Source organism: Anser anser (genome assembly GCF_964211835.1).
Source record: "Anser anser genome assembly, chromosome: 1".
Taxonomy (NCBI): Eukaryota; Metazoa; Chordata; class Aves; order Anseriformes; family Anatidae; genus Anser; species Anser anser.
The window spans coordinates 94463698-94486540 of NC_139720.1; the positions used below are offsets into that span (position 1 = coordinate 94463698).

Consider the following 22843-nt stretch of genomic DNA (forward strand, 5'->3'; position numbering starts at 1 on the left):
TATATGTACGTGTTTAGACTTAGAAATCTTTATAAGAAGTTTATTCTAATTCCTGGCTGGAATTAATTTCTGCTCACTCAAAGCCAAACATAGAACAGAATGCTGGGAAACATTTTGAAAAGTGATTCATGTTTCAGACCCACTGTGTATATACATGTGTGCGCGCATTTGTATATTTATACACACATAAATATATTTAAACATGGACCAAAAATGTGCCCAATTTTATATTTATATATGGACATTATTAATTTTATTATCTATAGTCTACGGAAACTGATTTGTCAAACAAGAGTCTGATATATGAGTTTTCAGTTGAGCAGATAAAAGTGTAAGAATAACTGTTGGCTTAATGGTAACTAAATATTACAGCAGGTCATCTTAGTAGTGAGAGTAGTTAAACTGGACAAATTACTGAGGATGATGGTAGAATCCGTGTCGCTACAATTTTAAATTTACATATGAAGACTGTTTACAGTTCTGGTTCAAACTCTGATTAATACAGAGTTGTATGCTTTGTATTCATATAGATCAAAATAGATGATCACATACTTCCTGGTTTTAAAGTACATAAATCATTAGTTTCTAATTGGTCACAAATGACATAATAAGACATATTGAAAATTATACGTAGGTCACAAAAAACAACAGTATGAGTTCAAGTTACATGAGAGCTTGTGGGGTTTTATTTTTGTTTGTTTTCAAATTGCATGTTTTCTATATTTTCTCAAAAAGTGATCAAAAAGGGATTTCACTGTAGACAGAAAATTTACCAAGTGGTTTGGTAAATGACCATACTGATTGTTTTAATTTTTTCTTTAACAATGGAGAAGGAGCCTGGGAACTGGTCCAGAAAACAGGAAAGTTATTTGGATATTTGCCCTCAGATGCTCCATAGTATTTTAAAGCATATCCTACTTCCTCTTATGGGTAGAGAGTGGTTGGTTTGTTTGATTTTTTTTTTAATTTGTTTTTTGCTAACATGTTCATCATCAATGTACAGTAAAAACCCACACAGTTAAGGTGTCTAAATGCAAATTGGTGGAAAGTACAGGTCAAACTTTCTTTGGGCTTGCTAAGTGAACAGATATTAGGGATCAAAAGGCATGAAAAGAAACTTCGATTTGTTTCACAACAGTGAACCTTTAGATAGGTGACTTATAAACTTCTGGTACACTTGTGGTCATGTGTGTATTATGAGGAGGTACAGATCCTTTAGATATTTCAAGTATGTAGAATGATGTAAAGAATATATGAATTTCCATTTAATTCATCATACAATGAAGTTTCTCATTGGGCTTGTAGCAGTCCACAAACTTCAGGTTCAAAGTTGTTGCTCTAGATCGCTTCTTTGTTTCCAACTATTAGCTTTTAAACCTCATTTAAATAAAGTTCTTTTTACACACTTGATGAAAAGTGCTGCAGACAGTATGAATTATTTGTGGACACAACTGCAGTGTTATTAGGAATCCTGCCAAGAAGACACTATTTCTCTATTACACGGAATGAGAGTAATGTCCTGAACTATGTATAACACCTTAAGTGATGCAGTCCAAGACAGCCAGAACTTTAAGCTATATGCAGATTAACTTCATACTAAGCAAACCAAAAACACCAAAAAAGGTTTCATAATCTGAAAAATGAGTAATAGAGAAAGCTTATTAAAAGATAAAATTGTAACAAAATTTTGTAAACCGGTGTCCCTCCTGCCCACCAAATAATAGCAAGACGGGTTCTTTCCTTCTGATTTACCTTGTATCCATAAGTCTGGAAGTAAAATATTCTAGTTTCTTCCTAAGTTGAAATATGTTCTGTACAACTTCCTAAAAAAATAGTCTTTCTGTTGCCTCTGGGGCTTGACTGTGTGTCTGATATCTGCTTTTTTTTAAGTGGTAACCTAATCTCTGCTCCTGCTGCCTTCTACTTGTATCCTTTCCTTTCTGCAAACTTCATTCTATATTTTTTTCTCTGTTCTTGCTCAGTTGGCTTCAGGGAAGGAGCAGTCTCCGTTCCATTTTCCCTTCAATGAGAAGTCAACAAACAGATCACAGGCACCCCTCTACCCCCTGTTTTTAAATCATACATTAGAAGTGCTGGCTGTAATAAAGAGAGCGAGCTGTTGTACCTTTATCTTCAAATTTTGACTTTATTTACTTGACTATCTGACTGCAAAAACATTCCCCTACATACTGCAAGAGAAACTAACTTGTAATTGGAATTGCATGTTTCTTATCTAGGTCGGACCAAGACTCAAAAGCCTCTGCAGCTGGTAGTTGGCACTCTCACCCCAACCTCTGTGTTCCTCTCTTGGGGCATCCTAGTGAACCCTCAACATGACTGGACAGCAACAAGTAACTGTGCTAGTGACAGGTAAAATAACAGAAAACAGTTTTTGTAATGATCATTTTTTAATTTAGCATTTCAAGCTTGAAGCTTTGCAGGTTGTTATCTGGTGTGGCTGAAAAAATTTGACAGTGGAAATGAAAACACTGGAAGCAATAGTTCTGAATAGGAAGTAAATTTGCTCCTTTGCTTAATTTAATGGTTATCGAGCCTTTACTTGTCTTGATTGGAAATCAGTCAGATGCCTACATGCTGAAGTACAAGTCTTGCTGTTTCACCACAGATCCATTGTTCTTAAACCAGTGGACTTGGATCTACCTTCCTTTGTATTTGAATAAATTGGAAGAAACTGTTGAACTTGATGTATTCCATGATCTGTTCTTTTTGGTGTTCCTTTTTGTATTCTTCCTTTTATGACAAAATACTATCGGGGGGGTCTTTGTTTACCTCCTGTGAAGCTCTATTCAACTCAGCAGTGTTTTGTAAAACAAAGAAGAACTTTGTGCACCCATTTTCGAGATACATCAACATCTTGTTTGAAAGCATCATCTTGCTTTGTTAATGAATCTTTGCATTAATGTGAATGTTTTTTTCCTTTTATTTTTCTATTTATACAAACTTTGTAGCTGTCTAATTTAGACCTTTAATCTGCTTGCTTTGATGTTGATAATAAAAGTCCCCTTGACACCATTAAACTGGATGTCAAACTTTGATCATGTGAAAAAAAACAACATGTAGCTACTATGCCTTTTTCTTACCTCCAAAAAATTTTGAACTAACCCTTTTCAAGCTTCAAAAAATTCTCTTGAACAACTTTGGATCTTTATCACCAATTGGCATTTCAAAGACTATTGCAAACACAATGCTAATGCTTATTAGGAATTCGTTGTGAAACATTAGCAAATGTCTAAGCATGTAACTTAATTGCATTTCTTTCTAGTAGAAATAAAAGGTTTTTGAGGTTGCTCATAGATTTAATTTTTGCTCTCTTGATCAAGAAGGAAGCAAACCGTTTCCTACGGTTAGAAATCAAAGAAGTGAGCTGATTGTGGAGGAGGCTGTGAAGTCTTCTGCCCACAGTGATTTTAGCACCATTTTTTACCATCTTATCTTACTTATCTTCTGTGTCATCCACAAAGTTACAGCTGTTGTTTAGTGGGAAGTAAGAACCCTTTAGAAGAGGCATATATCTGGTATTAATCCAGCCAAAGAATCGAGGTATATGGTACCAACCACAATGCTTTCATCAAGTTTGATTTTCCTCCTCAGTAACTGAATGTTCTTTTTGGACATTCATTGACTCAAAGTTCGAACAAACTGTTTAACGCAATGTGTAGTGTTCTTCCTTTAGTGCGGTGCTACCAGTGTTTTGCTATGTTTAGAAGGTAAGTTTGCTACTCTACTGTGTGAGACTTGCTTTTGCTGTGGCTGTGCAACAGCCTATGGTATGCATCTCCCAAAATTCTCTTTCTTCAGTTAAATGTTTAGTCCAGTTAGCTGATTCCTCTTTGGCAGTTGCTTTTAATGTGCCTTCTGCTTTAATGGAATGTTGTCAGTTTAAGTACCACCTATTTACTTCCCCTTTGCCCCATAAGAGACTGTAAGAGATGTAGTGTTCATTTTGTTTAAATATCTCAGTCTACTTCAACTCTGTAAAGATGTACTGACACCCGTGAATAGCAGTAAAGATAATGGAGAAAAAAGAATCACTTAGGTGATGCTTGTGTTTTGTTTACCTTTAATGAATCAAAATGCTCATGATCTGCCTAAGTGAAGAAAACGGTTCTCCATGTCACCATGGTGTATGTGTCTATAATGCCAAGCCAAGATAGGATTTCAGTATACTTATAGTCATTATATAGAAGAAAAAATATGAATTTATTATAGCAATTTGAATGATAATTAAATATTTATGATAAGAAATATTTAGGAAGTAGCCCATCCTTAGCAAGTTAGCATTGTGTTAGAAGTACAAGACTGAAAATCAGACAATTGATTCATCGACATTTGTGTCTATTGCAGAGGCAGTGTACATCACATACTTGATCCTTCTTCTTCTGGCGTGTTCTACTTAGAGTGATGTGTTGAAATGTTCTGTTAATTATCCTCAAGATAGTTTAGCGATTAACCTCTACACTTTGACATTGGCAGTATGTGGCAATTATGACCCCTTCACTCAGTTCTGTTGGTTAACATCCCACCAAGTTTTAGATCTGGAAGTCTGTATGATCTGAAGTGGAGTCAACTGTTCTCAGCCTCAGATTTTACCATCTCCGGATGGCCTTTAGGCTTTTGTACAAATATTGCATAATATAAACTAGTTGGACATGTTACTGACTCAGGAGATGGAAACCATATGGAACAGCACGGGTCTGTCTGCCAAAGTATTCTCCAGTGCAAGTGACCTCAGTGGAATATTCCTTAGAAGATCAGGTTTTGTGAGCAAATGAGTTTTCAATAAGAGGTGCCATGCTGTCAAAGAGCATTGGTATCATATTGCTTCAGTGAAACTATTGCCTGTTTATTGAGAGCACATAGCATTCTTCTGTACCTACAAAGTGCTTTTTAAGAAACTCCAATGAAGAAAAAAATTTTCCCATGTCATTTGTAAACAAATCATCTTTTGGTTTCTTTCACGTAACTCTCTGGAAGTTAAGGGCATGAGACAATGGAGTGCTACATATTTCCTTCAAGATAACCCCAAACCCTTATTCCATGGGGAAGTGAAGATAATCACTGCTCTGTGTTTGGTTGGAATTTCTTCACAAAGTCAAATTTTAAAGCCTCCTTGAAATGGTTATCATCTCTGATTAAAAGCACTAGAATGCAAAACAAAATAAAAAAAAAAAGAAAAAAAAAAATGAAAACAACAACAAAGCAAACAAACAAAAACCACCCCAAAAATCATTTAATTAGTTTTATGTAACTTATAGAAACTCCATAACACCAGAAAGGTTCCACCAACAATGTTAAGGTAGGTTTCTTGGTATATTCTGTTGATTAACACCAGTATGAGGTACTTGGTGAAGGAGGATGGCAAAGCCATGATAACCTGCTGCACAGACATGATGAGTTCCTCTTTTTGTATTTCAGAGAGGGGAGACACTTGCTTCTCCTGCCTTTCAGTGTTCAAGCAACCATTAATGGACAGAGCTGTAATAATAAACGTGGGGGGGGGGTATGTTTAGTGGCCGTTTAGATCTAAAAAAAAGAGTATAGACCACTGTATAGACTTTTCTTGGCCTTCCCTTTGGTTAGAACAGCTCCACAGATTCCAAAACAGAGCAAGGGGTTGTAAAAGGCAGTGTCTAAAGTCTGTTGTGTTTTGTTTTTTGTGTGTGTATGGAGGGTGTTCCATGCAAAACAAAAACAGGGTTTCCAGATAGAATGATGTATTTTATTAATAAAAAAAAAATAAATAAAAACAAGCAGGCTTGTTTTTGTGAAATAGAAATTTTGAACCTGAAGGTATGCTTTTTGTTTTTTTGCCATGAAGTATATCTAAGTTAAGAACTTTGGACGAGTTCATGTTTATATTGTTTAAATTTTGTTTGCCTGTAATAGGAATATTCTAATGTCATATTTACAAATAGTGCAGATGCTGTGCTTTACCTGATTTGTCTGATGCTTTAGAAAAAGGTGGGGGGGGGGGGGAGAGAGGAAGGAATAAAGGATGGAGAGGAAGAAAGATAAATCTATACTTACTCTTAATACAGTACAGCACAGAGTAGAATTTTTAAAACCTTAAATTCAGAAAGTTATCTGCATGCATCTTCTGTGCATATCTACAAATCTGTGTCACTGTGAGCTGGCAACATAATCATACTTTGTGCTGCAGATGTCATAGAACATATATTTTAAACTTAGCAGAATTCCTTGAGGAAAAACGTGCTGCAACAAATTAACTTCTTGAATTTCAGATGTTTTTGAGTTACTGCTGTGGGAGTATATGTTGAAAGCTTATTTAAACATGGAAAGATTTGTTGGTTGTCAGCCTCTAATTTTTCAGAACATCTGACTCTTCAACTCATATCCATAATTTTACTTTAAAAAAAAAAAAAAAAAAGCCAGGAAAATGATCATTAGTGATCATGTACAAGTGAAAACTACATTAGGAAGTGCTTCACAAACTTAACTGGTAGCCATCAGGGATGTGATTCTTTCCATCTTTCTACATACCTGTCTGTTACTTTGAAGTAAGCTTGGAAACGATACACTAACTTCATGTGCCAATTTGTGAAACAGTGTCTGAGAAACCGTAATTCAAACGGTTTCCCTTATTTCTATCTAGCGCTAAATGGGTGCTGTGCTTCTGATGATGTCTTACTATAAACAAATAAATAAATGTGTTAATAGTCTCTTTAAAAGGCTGATTACATTCCTTACACAAAAATGAATTAGGTTTTATAATGTTTTATCTATGACAAGAGATCGGAAATGTTCTTATTTCTCCAAGGCGTAATTTTTTGTTTAGTGTCATGTCCAAATAAACCCATGATATTTATACAAATTGACCTAGCCTGAAAAATCCTGTAAAACAATTTGCATTTTATGATTTCCAGTATATAACTTTTTGGGCCCAAATATTTAACAGTGCTAGCATTTTCTGGTAATCTGTCTAAAAAGAGATCTGGTTAACAATTGGAAAAATATCACTGAAATTTTTGACAATGTTGTTCATACTGCTATATGAAAATAGTACTTCCTAGAATTTTTCTTCTTGTAGCAGGGAGCAAGGTTTCTTTAATTCCAAAAGCAAAAACCTTGGGGCTGCTTCTTTGAAGTGTTCATAATATTTTGATATCTTGTGTGATAAAAGGGATGGCTCTATCTGTGAAAGAAAAGGTGTCACTGTCTTGCAATGTGGGGTGTTTAAAAAAGGAAAAGAAAAGGAAAAAAAGCAAAAGCAAAACTATATACATTGAACAGAGAAAGGATAGAAACAGTCTTCTGTATCACACTTAGTCTTGCATAGATTTTTCAGATACAGAATAACTACACCAGTTGACTTATGGATTATAATCATATTCTTGTGGCTCGCTTCAAATGATGAGATTATTTTTACTGCTCTTATTTCTGTCATTATTGCACATTTTGCATGTATCACAGGTGGGGTTAAGTGAGGTCAGAATATTGTAAAATACAACTTAGGGCTCTTTTATGTAGAGATTTCTAGAATGCAAACATTAAACATAATATTGCACAAATGCATATGGAGAGAGACTGCCTTGATGACTGTAGGCTCTTTATGTCTTCCCCTTCCTTCATTTATTGCAGCAGTTAACCACAAGTGGAGCAGTACTCCTCACCTGCTCGTGATAACTTGTGTTTGAATTGTTGGAGTTTATTGCCCTTTCAGCTGTCTAGTGAAGAAGGAGGAGGTAAAATTTCTCTGAAGTCCACACAGTCATTGGGTTGGATGTTTCCTCTAATGAGTGAAACACAGACCATTAGAAAGAGAGGGAGAGAAAATAATTTTTATGGAACTTAGTAAAAGAGCTCTAATGTTTTATACAGTCTTAGCTGAAATGGAAGTGAAGCGAACCTTGAAATCTTTTGATGAGTATTTGCTTTAAGAATACAAGTTCTGTTCAGTAAACCTTTTTCTGATAAATTGTACCCTTTTCACATCCTCTGCCAAAACAAATAAAGAATCAAAACAAAAAGCAGATAAATGTTGACAGGTTTTTGCACACAAAGAAAATGCAGATGAAAATACATTCTCATTGACTGTTAACTGCTCTAGAATCCAGGAAATGAGGCGTGCCACCTTTTGCTGAAATACCAACCTAACACTCACAGGTGTGAATAACATTCCCAGGGCTGTTTCAGTTATGCTTTATGTGAACAGTGTTTTACTTTTATACTAGCTATTAGACTGCAGTACACAATCATATTTTCATATCACAGAGATAATGGGACCATGCTGTGTCTGTGAAGTAGGATAGCACACCTTTCCCCCTTCTACCTGAGTCCATTTCAGCCTGCCATGTATTATTTGGCAGGAGAATCTGTATAGAGGTTTCTCTGAATATTTGCAATCAAGGAGAAGCAATTTTGCAGCTTCTGATGTGCATCACAGACTAACTGTGCAAATTTTATGTGTATGTCACTGATACGAGGGAATTGATATACATGAGCAGTGACTGGATTTTACTGCTTTCTCATGTCTTCAATTATATGTGTTAATTACTTGATACTATAGTGTTTTTTTTTCCCTCTACGTGTAATCAGTAGAATATTCTCATGCAGGACCTGAAATTGCTCTGTATTTGGCAGCTTGTTGGTCTGGCTTAACAAAGAACAAACATTGTTCTTTAATGACAAAAATTGACATTTCTGAATTCCTGCACTACAAATAATTGCATTTTCCAAAAAGTACATCTTGTTTACCATCTTTATATTTTTAATACTCAAACCATTGTGACTTGCAAATTGTTAAATTGAACTTTGTTTTGATTGCTTTTTATTGAAATGGATTGAGGAAATTCTATCACTACAGTCAGTGTTTTTAGTACTCATGGTGGCAAGTTTCCACTGAAATAATTACACCCTTAGTGAAGCTTTTACAGGCTGGGAAATCTTGGGAGTTGAGAGAACACACTTTATGTGCTATACGTTTCTATTTCTAGTCGCATGGTTTGGCAGAACTATGAAAAATCTTGTATTTTTTATATTATTGAACTTTAATGAAAGATATTTTTTTTTCTACATACAAGTGTTCTCAGTTTTTTAATTCATGTTAGGGAGAAGGAATTTGCAGGTGTGGAAATAGTATTCACAAACAGAACATTTTCTACAGTAGAGGCAAGCGAGAGCAACCACTTAAAAGCCTATTAATTGTGAGTAATTTGGAGTGTTTTTTTCCCCTCGTTTCTGATGCAACTATTGATTTAGACTGTTAATAATTGCAATGAATCCATATGTTTTCTTTCCATCTCATACAGTCACTTTATGTCTATCCCATTCAGCTAAAACTGGGAGGAAGAGTTAAGGATGAAGATGAAAGCAAATGAAATTTCCCCTTTCAGGAAAGCTGAGAAGAAGATGGCTACTTCTATTTGTGTATCACATTTTGTTTATAGATCTATAGCTATTCTAAATCCCTTACAAGAGATTGTATGGGGCCCAGCAAGATGTACTTGTGTTTCAGATGGGATTTATTTATTTCTGTTACTTCTTTTGCAAGAGAGTGACAGATTTCAGTACTTTTGTTATGTGTTAATATCTCTGTGATTATGTATGGTGGGACGAAGAAGATAAAGGAGAAGAAATTTTGCTTATTTTAGCATTGCCAATAATTTCTTATTAAAAACTTTTTGTCAGTCCAAATGATAGTTAGATCTTATATTGCTTGACGTGTGAAATCCAGGTAGGTTACAGCCCACAGAAATAATTATGCAGAGTATTAATACCATTATTTGATATTCAAGAATCGATCAGGAGAGGATCTACACTAGTAATCGTATTTCATTCATTTCCAAGGCTGACTTTACCAGCTGCATGTATGAAAGTGCAGCAAATGTAGCATAGGAAAATAGTGGTGATCATTGCTGAAAAACTTACTAAGCCATACAATGGGGACTGCTGAGGTGGTGTTGTGGTTTAACCCGGCTGGCAGCTAAACACCACACAGCCGTTTGCTCACCCTCCCCCCTGCCTCTCTGGGATGGGGGAGAGAAACGGGAAAGTGAAGCCGGTGAGTTGAGATAAAGACAGTTTATTAAGACAGGAATATAATAATAACAATAATAATAATAATAGTGATAATGATAATAGTATTAATAATAATAATGTGTAAGAAAACAAGTGATGCACAATGCAATTGCTCACCACCCGCTGACCGATGCCCGGCCTATCCCCGAGCAGCCGGCCCCCCACCCCGGCCAGCCACCCCTATATATTGTTTAGCATGATGTCAGATGGTATGGAATACCCCTTTGGCCAGTTTGGGTCAGCTGTCCTGGGTCTGTCCCCTCCCAGCTCCTGCTGCACCCCTAGCCTGCTCGCTGGCAGGACAGAGCGAGAAGCCGAAAAGTCCTTGGCCTGGTGTAAGCACTGCTCTGCAACAATTAAAACATCAGCATGTTATCAGCGCTCTTCTCATCCTAATCCAAAACATAGCACCCTACCAGCTACTAGGAGGAAAAATTAACTCTGTCCTAACTGGAACCAGGACAGGTGGCAAGATGTGGTGGGATGCCTTGCATGACCAAACAGTTGCAATGGAGCGATACAGGCTCTTTAGGAAGGACAGGCTGGGAAGATGAGAACGTGAAGATGTCCTTCATGTGAGGGGGCAGCTGGAATGCATAGGGATGAGTGATGAGCCAGCTGAGAGTTTATGGACAAAGATTAAAGAGCAGACCATTGTGGGTGGCATTGTTGTGGGTGTTTGCTGAATGCTGGCTGATCAAGAAGAACAAGTGTATGAAGTCTCGGACTAGTAGAAAATAGTAAGTTTCTGAGGAACTGTGTGAAGTACTCTAATGTTAGCAACTTTAATCATTACTGAAAAGCAGACTTTTGGGGGTTAGATTATGGCTTGTCTTGAGTGCTAAGTAGTACAGCTAATGAAGACAGTCTTGTGAACCAACATAAACGTTAATTTTATAAGCAGAATAACTTTTGGTAGCTCAATTTGGTAGGTAACAATCTCACTCTCTGTTGTTAATCCAGCCTACAGGTTTCTGACCTGTAAGTTCTAAAACAGCAGAACCTGTGGTTTTGGTGCCAAGGAAAAAAAATTCATAGTTATGGGATAAAATGTGTAAGCAAAATCAACCTTGGTGTGTGAAAATATTTTCCGTGGTAGACCCTTGCCTTGTCATAGGTTGCGTTTTATTAATGAAGTAGGAATTTCCCTGTCCTCAGCAGGGAAATATATACATTTAGGTATATAGGGGTGTGTGTATATGTATATGTGTGTGTGTATATATATATGAAAGATGTGTATATATGTATCATATATGTCTATACATTATGTACTTATCTTTCATGTATACTCTACTCTGCAAATTCTTATCTGTAACTTCGGTAAAAGGTGGTCTATGCATTGACAGTCTTTTTATTTTGCCTGTTAAGTGATTTTAATCTGTACCTTGAAACTTGATACCTTTGCAGTGTATTAAAAACCTTTTTGGTTGTTTTCTTAAGGTCCCTTCCTATATCTCGTTATGTTTTCTATATAATATCTGGATTAAATCTCACAACTCAAATTCCTTTTTCTTTATGTTTCTGAATTATTCTTGGGCTTGTAGCAGGGTTTTTAAGTTGCATTTCTTGTTTGACCTTAATTTTCTTCTCCTCAAGCAATTATTGAAGTGTAGAAAAACACGATTGGATGGAATTCATCCTTTTTCAGCTTATGGCAATGTAAGATGGATGTGTTTTATTTGTGGTACATGTAACAATTTTCAGTAATACTTGGATTAAAAAAAATGCTAAACGTCTCCAACATTTTTTGCAAAAAACAGAAAACCCCACCCCATTTTGGCAGTGATACAGTATGTATATTGAAAAGGAGACTGTAGCCGGCAGTGGGGTTCTTATGCCGTAACTCACCATTTACATTGTGGTGTTTTATACTGGTTAGCATTGCAGTCATACTTTTTCAGGGTGGTGCTGCTTGATTTAATTGGGCAATTTCTGTAGAAACGTTTTTTAATTTCATAATCTGTTAGTATTCATTGCATTATTGATTTAAACTGCAGAAAGTAATGCCTTGTTTTAAGTGTGAGCAATACATAATGGGATCACCAAATGAGGAATGTATTTTATAAATGTCAACTATTTTTTCCTCTAGAGACTACTTTTGGACTAGTTTTGGGGGGAACACCTTTTCTTGAGCAGATCTAGAAGATTCTAAGAAACAGGTTGAGGCTCCCTGACTAATAGGCTCATGATTCAGTTGACTAGGTCTGACTTACGTCAGAATCATGGAAACTGCCTGTAAAATAAACTTGCAGTTTGTGCTCAGAACCACACATGAGTGTTTGTGTCTAATGAGAGTCTTCTTTCGCTCTGTCTATAATACTTCTGATATTGGGATCTCTATGAGGATCTCATATTGGAATCTCATGATCTCATACATATCTTGGAAATAACAGGGGCTGGGAAGGTATGCTGGCTTTTCTTGTATTTGATGACCCTAAGGGGCCAAAAAGAACAAGAACAATGGTCAGTAGAAGTTGTTTTAGTAATTCCTAATAAAAAGGATTGCAGTGAGTTTCTTTGTGAAGAAAAAATGACTTTTTTTTTTCCCTTTTTTCTTTTGAGCAGGTTCTATACTGTACGCTACAGAGAAAAGGATAAAGACAAGAAATGGGTTTTTCAGCTTTGCCCAGTTACAGAGACGGTAGTGGACAATCTAAAGCCAAACACAGTTTATGAGTTTGGAGTTAAAGATAACGTAGAGGATAGTATATGGAGCAAGACTTTTAATCATAAGACAGTTCTGTCTAGTAAGTATTTGGTAATAATTATCTAATAAATAATGCAGCTTGATAGCATTTTTTCTCTGTTGTGCTATTACTTAAAGTAAGCTACTGATCAGTTTTTCATTGTTTAAATACCATCCCTGCACCCCTAACAAATTATTTTAGGAACTGATGAAAGTAGAAATCAAAGGTATGTGAAAAACTGCTACCTACGGTTTTTGAAAGGTGTTCTTACCTAATTGTGAATAATAGAGGATCTGCTGCAGGTTGGTAAGACTGTAACAGTGATTGGTTTAGACAGATACACACGAAGCGTTGCCTACATTTTTATACTTCTGACTGGATTTCAAGCTTTTTCTTTGAGTCTTGAATAATAAGATATTTACTAATCTGAGTTGATGGAAAGTATTATCCTTGTTTGAATCTTCTTTTATATCTGCTTACAAGTTCAAGCTGGTTAAAAGCTGGACAGGGCTTCTCCTATCCAGCATACATCACAATGGGCCCCTTATGACTATGCAGAAAAATTCAAATTGAAGTTAATTTTCAGTCAAGGACTTATATAAATTGTGTTTGTAGGAAACACAGGCTCTGACATATGCCTTTGTTTGGATTTTCATGGAGACAGGATATGGCGTTTCTAGATGTTCACTCAGTTACATTTTAAGTTTTTAATGCAAAATCCCAGGTCAGTGCAGGCAAGTTGACATCACGTTAACCATGGAAAAACCACATTGTTCAAAGGATCACTGCGGTCAATAGAGGAATTATGCTGCAGCAAAGTCTTCCGTCTTTTAAAGAAAGGAAGAGAGGAAGCCTGTGACCTTGAGATAGACTTAACAGACATTGTCTAATCTGATTTATTTTCCTCAGACATTTACATAGAGATATTCTGAGCATGATGTTTGTCAGATGTTGCAAACTCTTAAGCTCAGTATTTCTATCTTGACTTGAGACATGAAGAGTGGGATTTCTCATAAGAGAGACTTATTCATTTGAGATTTCCAGCTGAAGTTTTATTTAGTACTCTGTTTCAAGTTGCAAGTAAGTTACGCAGCTCAGTATACTGAGGATAAGGGAGGGAAGCCATAGATTGGCTTGTAACTCTGCAAAAGTCCTCATACTTCATAATAGATAACTTTGCTGGCCTTCGGAATAAATTAGAAAGCTGTAACTTTGAAGTACCTGCCCAGTGCCTGCAGTCATTTTAGCAGTCCAGAATAATGCTGTCATTATACCATGAGCTTAAAGTAGAGAATGGTGGTAGTCTTTTCCCATCTACCTCATGAAAATAAACTCTACTTGACAGCACTAAAGAAGGCTTGCTAAATAACTGCTTTTCCAACATTTTAAAGGAATTTATTGAGCTAGTCCCAAAATAGATTTGAGCATTTGAGAGAATAAGAGTGAATAGTGCTTAGAGTTTAGTACTGTGTTCAAGACTATGATTGAAATATGTCTACTGGCATCACAAAATTTGCTATTTATGTATAATATATTTCTAAATGATATTCTTACAGACACCACGTTTTTAACATGCCAGAAGAATCATTCTTGAGTTATGGAGACAGATTGAGTTGGGTTGAAAGACATGTTCTTCTAAGAGTTCCTAAACTTTTTAGATAAGATTTCTTTTTTTTCTAGAACATAGACTTGTGTATTCAGTGGGTAGTTCTGCAGCAACTAAAAATGGAGGGCTTGCAATTGAACTGTATGTCTACATTCTGGTCTGCTGATACGGGTACTAACTAGTCTGTTACATATTTGAGGTACTTGATTTCAACAAATACTAATTTCTAATCAGAAAGTTGGCAGCATGTTTCAGATTCAAGTCTTTCATATTAGTGCATAGTAGGTAGATGGAAAAATTTTGAGCAGCAAATAGAGCGAACATTTAATTTATTATCATCTGTCTATGTAGCAGTTTATCAATCAGACAAAATAGCCACTTTTTTCTCATTATTACTTAGACTGTCTTGCAGCCACCCAATGTCTTTTCATATATTAAGGTACATCTCCTTCACTGTAAATTTTCTTTCCTCACTAAAGAATACATAAATGACCATAAGCCACAATTACTGATTCATGTTCCTATATTTGTTGAATCCACAGCCCAAATTTTTATTATACATTAAACACATTGGGAGGGTTTGGGAGGAGAATCTGTTTTTAATTCATGATTTGAGGAAAACATAAAAAGCATGGCAAATGTTCAATATTTATTTAACCAAAATTAACCAAAATAGATGAAAGTAGATTATTTCTGACCATCTTAACATGATTTTCTCATGAAATCATTGTGAAATGTTTTTCAGTTTTGCCTTGTCTTCAGGCCAATAGTAGGTCCTGTTCCTGAGAAATGTCAAGCACTTTCAAAGATTTTCCATGATAGTGTGTCAACTTAAATGTTTTTTGATTGATATTTCTCTATAGTTGATTTTTTTTCTAGTGCTTTTTTGCGCTGGAAATTTTGGCTGGAATTGTGAAGAAATATGATATTAACCTTGATTTGTGCTTTTTGTCCTGTTGACTCAAAGGGAGCAGGGCAGTGCAAAGATGGAATATATAGACAAATTTTGAAGTATTTAAGAATACGAAGAACATAAGAGATGGGAAAAGGGACTGTTTCTCCTCTGTATCTACAGCTCCATCACAAGAAGCTTCTAATCTATTAGAAGCTATTTCAGGCTTCTTACCCCTGTGGTAGAGCAAAAACATTTCCTCCCTGTCAAAACATGAAGTGCAGGCTTTGCTCTTGAATTAATTTAAAAAAAATCTGGAAAAACAGGACTGAACAAAATTGTTATGCGCTATATTTTTATACATTGTAATTAAGTCTCATTAATTGCTTAGCTGTTGAAAAAGTAGAATAAACTTTATTTGCTTTGCTTGGAGAAAACAAAAAGTAATTGTGTGTATTTTTTTTTCTTTCTGTCAAATCAGATAAAAAAGTAAATGGACATCTCCAGAATATGTACAAGTTGGTACCTAATACCCAAACACAGGTATGCAAAAATAGTCTTATTTTTTAAACTGGATTTGTATTTTGTGCAGTCAAATTTTTGCTTCTCTGTTAAAATGAGAAAGAAAATACGACCACAAATCACCAATACCAAAAATCTGTAAATCTAAGACTAGATAACTATATGGAGAAGTGTTTAAATGTGTGGATTGATTAAATGATTGAGAATGATAGATGAATTGATCAAACCTACTGATTTTGGTTTAACAAAGATAAAGCTGATAGTTTCAGTATGTGGATTCTAAGCATTAAAATTTGCTTATCCCTTTGTAGTAGTCAGGTTTGTTAGCTTGTGATATTTATGGTGATCAGAGGATTTTCTGTAGTCAAGATTGCACTTCCATGGAATTCATTTTGTGATAAGGTAATGCTGTTATTTTAGAGAGGAATCTCATACATACTCAGGTCTTCTGTGATCTTTAGTCTACCCACTAATATTTATCATGTGAGGCAAGCATTTACACAGCCAGAGAAAGCTGAAAAGTGCAACTTAGTTTTCATATCAAGATAGGTAAGCAGTTCATTAAATCTTTGCAGATCCTCATCTAGGTAGAATTTAACTATTTCATGAAACCATATGGAGATTTTTGTTTTAAAACAAAATAAATGCTATTCATTTCCTTATTTTTTCTCATCTGGCACTTGCAATAACAGTTACCAAGCCAGCATGAATGGACTCTGTACATTCATAGATTCAGATATAAAGATACTTTTCCCTTTGAGAGGTGAAGCAGTAATCAAGGAATTTTAGACTGAACCTGTTAGTAATCTAGTTTTAATATAGTGAAAAAAATAAATTTTATTCAGAGCTCTTGAACATTACCTCTTCTTGTATGAGATTAAATCGGCTTCTTCACATTTACTTTTCTAAATTTTTCTTCAAAGGGCAGGGTTCAGCAGCTAATCTTCAGTTTTGCTTTCTTTATTTATGTTTTTTTTTAAGATAGCGTCTATGGGGTGGACTAGGGAATAACTGCCCAAGGAAAGTTTTAGAAGTTGTTACTTCAGATGTTTTAAAAGGCTACTTCATGAGTGATTATTATAAAGGAAGAATTCGTTATTCATGATTCTCTTCTGTCTCTGATATTCTGGGTGTTTTGTTAGTAGGAGATTGTCATGTACGTTTTTGCATTGTTCATTTATAGTATTGAACAATATTGTAAACTGTCTGTAATTTTAAGACCTGGAAATCCTTCATGACTCAAACCACAGCCCATTACATATCGTTTCTTGCGGGAATAATTAGGTATTCATTTAGGATAGTAATACTTCAATTAGAACTTTACATACTGAATTAGAGTAGTATAACGCTTAGGTTGTTGGGGACATGATCGTGCCTCACATTCAAGAGAAAATGTTTTATCTGTGGGTAATTTGAAGCCAGTTGAATAGATATTCAAGGAGGTGCTCATCTCATTACATTGCTGATGAAGTCAACTTCACTGTTCTTTCCATTGGTCCCATAAACATTTTTAAAGCTATATGTGGGAGCATAAGACCAGGTAATACATTCTGGCTTCTGGTATGCAAACTATGTTCCTTTATTCCTATGTGTCAGGACCCTAACCCTGTAAGGCCACTGCCGTGAAAGCAGGGATTCTATTTATGCAAGAGAAGTCCTGAGAAAGTGAGCTAAAACAATTTTCCAAATATTTGTACAGCTTAAGCATGAAAAGAAGACTTGAGCCAATATCAAGTCTTTTTAGTCAGCTTCACAGGGCTTAGTTCAAGAGTATTACTGCTTCATCACCCTCCACAGAAATATCATGAAAACATTCCACAGATTGTTCAAAAAAAAATCTCTTACCACTCTCACTTCAGTGGTGCAAAAAGTCATAAAATTAAGGCTGGGAAGCCGATAGTGTCCAGCTCTTAAATTTATGTTATTACTTCAGTTTCCACAGTATTAGGTGGAGTACGTTTCATCAGAGCAAAGCCAAAATAACTGTTGTTTAGGCCAAGCTTTGTTTGTGCCTTGTTTTTTCTCCAAAGACACAACTAAATTGTATGAGCATGGTTCTAATTCTTCTCTGTAAGGAGACATTTTTAAAGGCTGTTTATTAAAGCAACATTACCGATCCATCTAGTCATTCTGCCCTTTCAACATCAGTCACATTTCAGCTTGTGTTTCTTTTGGCAGGTTCATCCACTAAGTTTGACTAATCTCCTGGGGCTATGTAAGCTACAACTAATGAGAGGGGAAAAAAAGAAGACCTCTAGGGACAGCCATTGTTTTTCCCTTTATAAACAATGAGTGGTGATAGGGTGGAGGGAATGCAGAGGAAATTTCTTTCGTCTTTTGTCTAAGTAGGTTCCTGTAGTTTCATAATGTCAGGCTGAAAGGTGGAGTCCTCCTTGAGTTTTTCAGTCAAAAAGCAGGGCTCTCAACTTCTATCATTTGAAAACGTGTTTTTCCCAAGCTTACCCAAGCCATGTTGACTGTAATGCTTCCTTGAGGAGTCTCTTTAAGTATATGCTAATTATTTGTCGGCTACTTATATATAAAAAATACAGAAAGAATGAGTATTCTAGAAGTTATGTGGCCATATACCACTTGGTAGAATGTCAAAGAACTGTAGTCCTTTATGCAGTATGCAACAAGTATGCAGTCAGAAGTTAAGATACCTGATTGATGGTATAGCCTACAAATCTAATTTTCCTCTGAAATTAAGCAATACTTTTTGTCATCTTCCTTCATGGAGTTTCCACAATCACTTTAATAACTACTGTTCCTAACACGTATGTGCTTTGTATTCTGTGCCTGGAAAATACAGGTAACAGTGCCATTACTACAGATGATACGTTACTGTTTCTGAAATGGTTTGCTCAAAGTCATAAATTTTACTAGATATAGTAAAATTTAAAAAAAATAAAGTTAAAAGCACCTGTATTAGGTGCTTTTTGGAGACTGAGAATAAGAAGATTGACAACATGGTGTTACATTTCAAGTGTAGCACTTGCATATTGGTGCGCATAAACAGCATAAGTACAGCAGCTGCAGAACATAGATTTCGTGTCAGTGATCTGTTCTCAAGTGATAAGCTAAATTTTGAATGTATTTTAATGCATGCTTAGTGTATTTAGCATTTTTGTTTTGCTGGCATCAGTCATCCATTATTAGTCAACAAAATATGCTCTCGTCAATGAATGTAAGAGTCTTTTATTAGTATGAGGACTAATAATAATTATGATTACAAGTTTCACACTAGAGTTGTGTGAGTGGGCTCTTAAGAGTTGTTTATTTGATTATAAGGGCTCCTGATGGGAAATACAATTAAATGGACAGCTGCTTCGAATATATGCATTTTATCCCACTTGTTAGTTACATGAATAGCAGGGTTACTACAAAAGCTGATAAGCTGAAACTTTTTTTTTCACTAAAAGGCAAAACAAAAGGTAGGGTTATTAATAATAAAGGCAAAATAGTGATAGGAAAGGAACATAATTTCATATTCTTTGTCAGTGGCAATGATTGACCATATTCATACCAATGAAACCTTGTTATTAGGTAACAGAAAGTAATGGCTTTTGTAGAATAAGCAGCCATTTTCCTGAAGAAAAAGCTATCATATTTATTAAGATCTGTCTTCTTCCAGCTTCCTAAGCTTTTGGTTTGTTCTAACCAGTACTTTTTGAAGATGTAAATATTTAGAGGAGAGCAGAAATAGATAGCGTTAAGTAAATAAATTTCATCAAATGCTGAATTTTCACGCAAGCGTTTTCGCGTGAAGTAGACCAGATATCATGAAGTGCTAAATGAACTTAAACGGATGCTGACTTTAAGTGGTGTACATTTAACTCAGAGAGGTAGTTGTTTGAGTTATTTTCTTTCTTGTAACTCAGGTATAACTGATTAAAAAAAAATAAACATAAATAAAAGAAAACCTCCACTTTCAATGTATTTAGCATTCTCCTACTGCTGACATGGCAGTCTTCCTTTTCCCCTCCCCTTACTATATTAAAGGCTTTCAGAAGTTGGTCCTACTACACGTGTGGTAGGGAATACTGATTTATAATCATACAGACCATCTGTTTTCTTTATTTAAAAAATGTGGGGTTCTTTCATGTACTTCTTTTCATGGTTATCAGGATTCTGAAAAAGATGCACACTTAGGCAAAAGCTAATCTGGGTAAAAGACAAACAAACAGCAGAAGAGTGCAAGTATTTAGCTTAACAATTCTGAGAAGAACACGGGTGGCTGGCCAATTAGTCTTTGGAACCACTTTCACTGAATTAAACAACTCTTCGGTTACTCGTACTTTACGCAGACCATGGACCCAAGCATGCTAATAGTTACAAATGTACACTTGGTTCTGGAATAGTTTGTGTTAAAAAAAATACTCTTCCTGAGAATATAATTTTATCCTGTAACCACATTTGTAATTGCCTGTATTTCGGATGTTTTGTTTTAGTTAAATGTCAGTTTTTCTTAGCTTTCTGGTCTACACCCTAGTGAGTGCTCAAGAGATTCTTAAAAGAAAAAAAGATTGGGGTTTCCTAAGCTGTCAAATACTGTGTTTTTATGAAGCAAAACATCTCAAACTGAAAAAAGGAGATCAAAATGCAATATTACTATGTTAACCCAAGGGAACTGAAGCAATAGTGTAACCCTCAGTAACTGGGGCCAGAGCCATATCCAGCATTAACTTGGGGTAGGCGCGGTTTTGGATTAGAGCCCTCTATTTTTGTTACTAAGAAAGTTCAATTACTATGATGGCAGTTATCCCAAGGCTTTTTTTCCCTTCTTTCAGCTTACGCTACGAGATAACAAGAAGTTGGTCCCTGTCACAATAATCAAACAAGGTAATCTTCTATATATTTTTAAACTGTTTCTTTTGTTCTGCAAGACTGATTTAAAATTAATAGGAGGGGAAAAAAACTACTGACTGTGATGGGAATGCATGAAATTTCCCTTTTAGAATCGGTAGAACCTTAGAAACTATCATGTTCTTTAATTACAAATAATACCAAGCTGTTAGCCACTTGTTAATAAAATGAGTTATTAATTTGCATTACAAACAATGCCTTTGTTGATTTCCTGAATGGACACCAATCAATTTTGACTTCGGCTACTATCCATTCTTTCATGTTTCTATTGAATTGTACAGGTGTCTTGGTCTTCCATCTGTGCATGGCTCAGTATTTGAGCTTGAAATGCAGTAGTATAGATGAGAATAATGTTGCCAAACTTTTGATGTCTGCACTGTGGATGTCTTTAGCTACACCACTGTCTTAACCTTCTGCTCCCTTCCCCAGTCAGTGGAGAGAGATAGCTACAATAGACTTAGATATATTGACCTTTAGAAGTACCTGTTTCTCACCTGTGACTGTAGTAGTGAGAGGTAGCATAGTAGTGTAATTGTTGAAAATTAACTACTTGCAGATAGTGAAGAAAATGAGGTGCAGATTAAAACTTGCTAACGGAAATTATATTGTAAATAATTTTAAGCAACAAAATCAAGCAAATTGTCTTCTGAGGTATTTCACAGTTCAAGAAACAATGGAGGGTGGTGCAAAAGCAAATTAGAGTAATTACCGCTAAATTATGACTGTACTGACATTTACTTCACATCTGTTTTTTCCAGTATGCCTCTTTCCTAAAGACATATGAATGGTAGGGTAATGAGATGTGCCAGAGCTGGCCATTTATTAACACAAGCATAGAATGATATTTTTCACCAAGGACCTCAAACTGATATGCTAGGAAGAAGAGATGCACAGTTAAGAGGAAATGTAGAAGTAACACAATTTGCAGTCTCTTAAACTGAATGCAAATGTAGAAAAGTTTACAATGATGTCTTCATCTTTTAGTATTAAATTGAGGAAAGGCTTTCAGAATGCTGAGGCTTGTCTCAGTGGTGGCTTTGTTTCCTGTTTCAGGCCTTTTCAAGTGATTTTCTGATGTACTTGTTTTGTCTCCACAGTTATTCAAAATAGGACACAGTCCAAAACTTCAGATAGTTCTTCTCTGCCTGGAGCAATATTAGGTGAGGAGAAGATTTTTTGTTTCAATATTTCTTCCTCTGTGGCTGAAAATTTGAACTGTGTAAATGCTTTGAGTTTTCTTGATCTTGATAGCTCTTTCATTAAATGTGTCTTTTGCACATAAATATAGAACATATAGAGAAATGTCTGTCATATACTGCTTAGAGCAGTAACCTCTGATAACCACGTTTGGTTGTCCTCCTTGGCACACTAGACAAAATGTCCCTGTATCTATGATATTACAGTACTCCAGGGTTGTATGCTTTAATACTGAATTGTTTTGAATTGTTTGCCATTCTGAAGAATAGTGAAAGTGTTAATACAGCGAGTGATTTTTTTTATAAAAAAAAAAAAAGGAAATGGCACCAAACGGGAGTAATAATTACTGAATAGGATTAACTCAATTCCCAGATATTCAGGCTAAACTCCCAGTGGTTCTGTAGTAGTTGGTCACATATTTCAGAAGACAGACTATATATTTATTGTTCAGCTCATCTGGAATTAATGGCTCACTCACCTTTCTGTGTAGTGCACCTTATTGTTCCGGGTCTCAATGAAACTCAGCAGAAACTTTTTCCTCCCCTGACAATAGATGACATACCTCAAGCATCCAGGAAAAAACTGGGTAAGCAGAAATGAACTAAGCTCTTATTTGTTCGTGAGAAGCATCAGTAGTACGGGGGGAGGGGGGGGGGTGAGATTGGGTATGCAAGAGAAAAGCCCGTTTTTCCTTTTTTACCTTTCATTTTGTATTTGTTTAATTAATGGTTTGTTTGGAATTCTAAGAGTTTGTAGGAATACGCTTATTTTAAAACAACTGAACAGGTTTTTAAGTATTTCATAGTCATGCAAAAGTATATGTACTAGCTTTGATCCATAAAGAAGGGAAGGAAAAACATAACCATGTTTATGGTATTTAGGGGTTTTGCTTTGCTTTACATTGTAACTTTTTTTTTCATAAGTGTTTTCTTTCAGTGTTTGTCTGTAAAAACGGGAGTTTGTGTGCACTTGTAAGACCAGATTTTATGTGAATTTTATTTTATGAGTTCTGAT

At 35.5% G+C, this 22843-nt stretch overlaps 1 protein-coding gene across 50 annotated transcripts in view; it reads left to right on the plus strand.

Moving 5' to 3' along the window:
• Positions 1-22843, plus strand: part of ABI3BP (ABI family member 3 binding protein) — a 172234-nt gene that overhangs the window by 54193 nt on the left and 95198 nt on the right. For all 50 annotated transcript variants that reach the window (XM_083821425.1, XM_083821426.1, XM_083821439.1 and 47 more), the window contains exons 4-9: positions 2238-2370; positions 12625-12806; positions 15726-15787; positions 20557-20608; positions 21730-21792; positions 22320-22415. In XM_083821425.1, coding sequence (XP_083677551.1) covers positions 2238-2370; positions 12625-12806; positions 15726-15787; positions 20557-20608; positions 21730-21792; positions 22320-22415 — 588 coding nt within the window. The remainder of the gene's footprint in view (positions 1-2237; positions 2371-12624; positions 12807-15725; positions 15788-20556; positions 20609-21729; positions 21793-22319; positions 22416-22843) is intronic.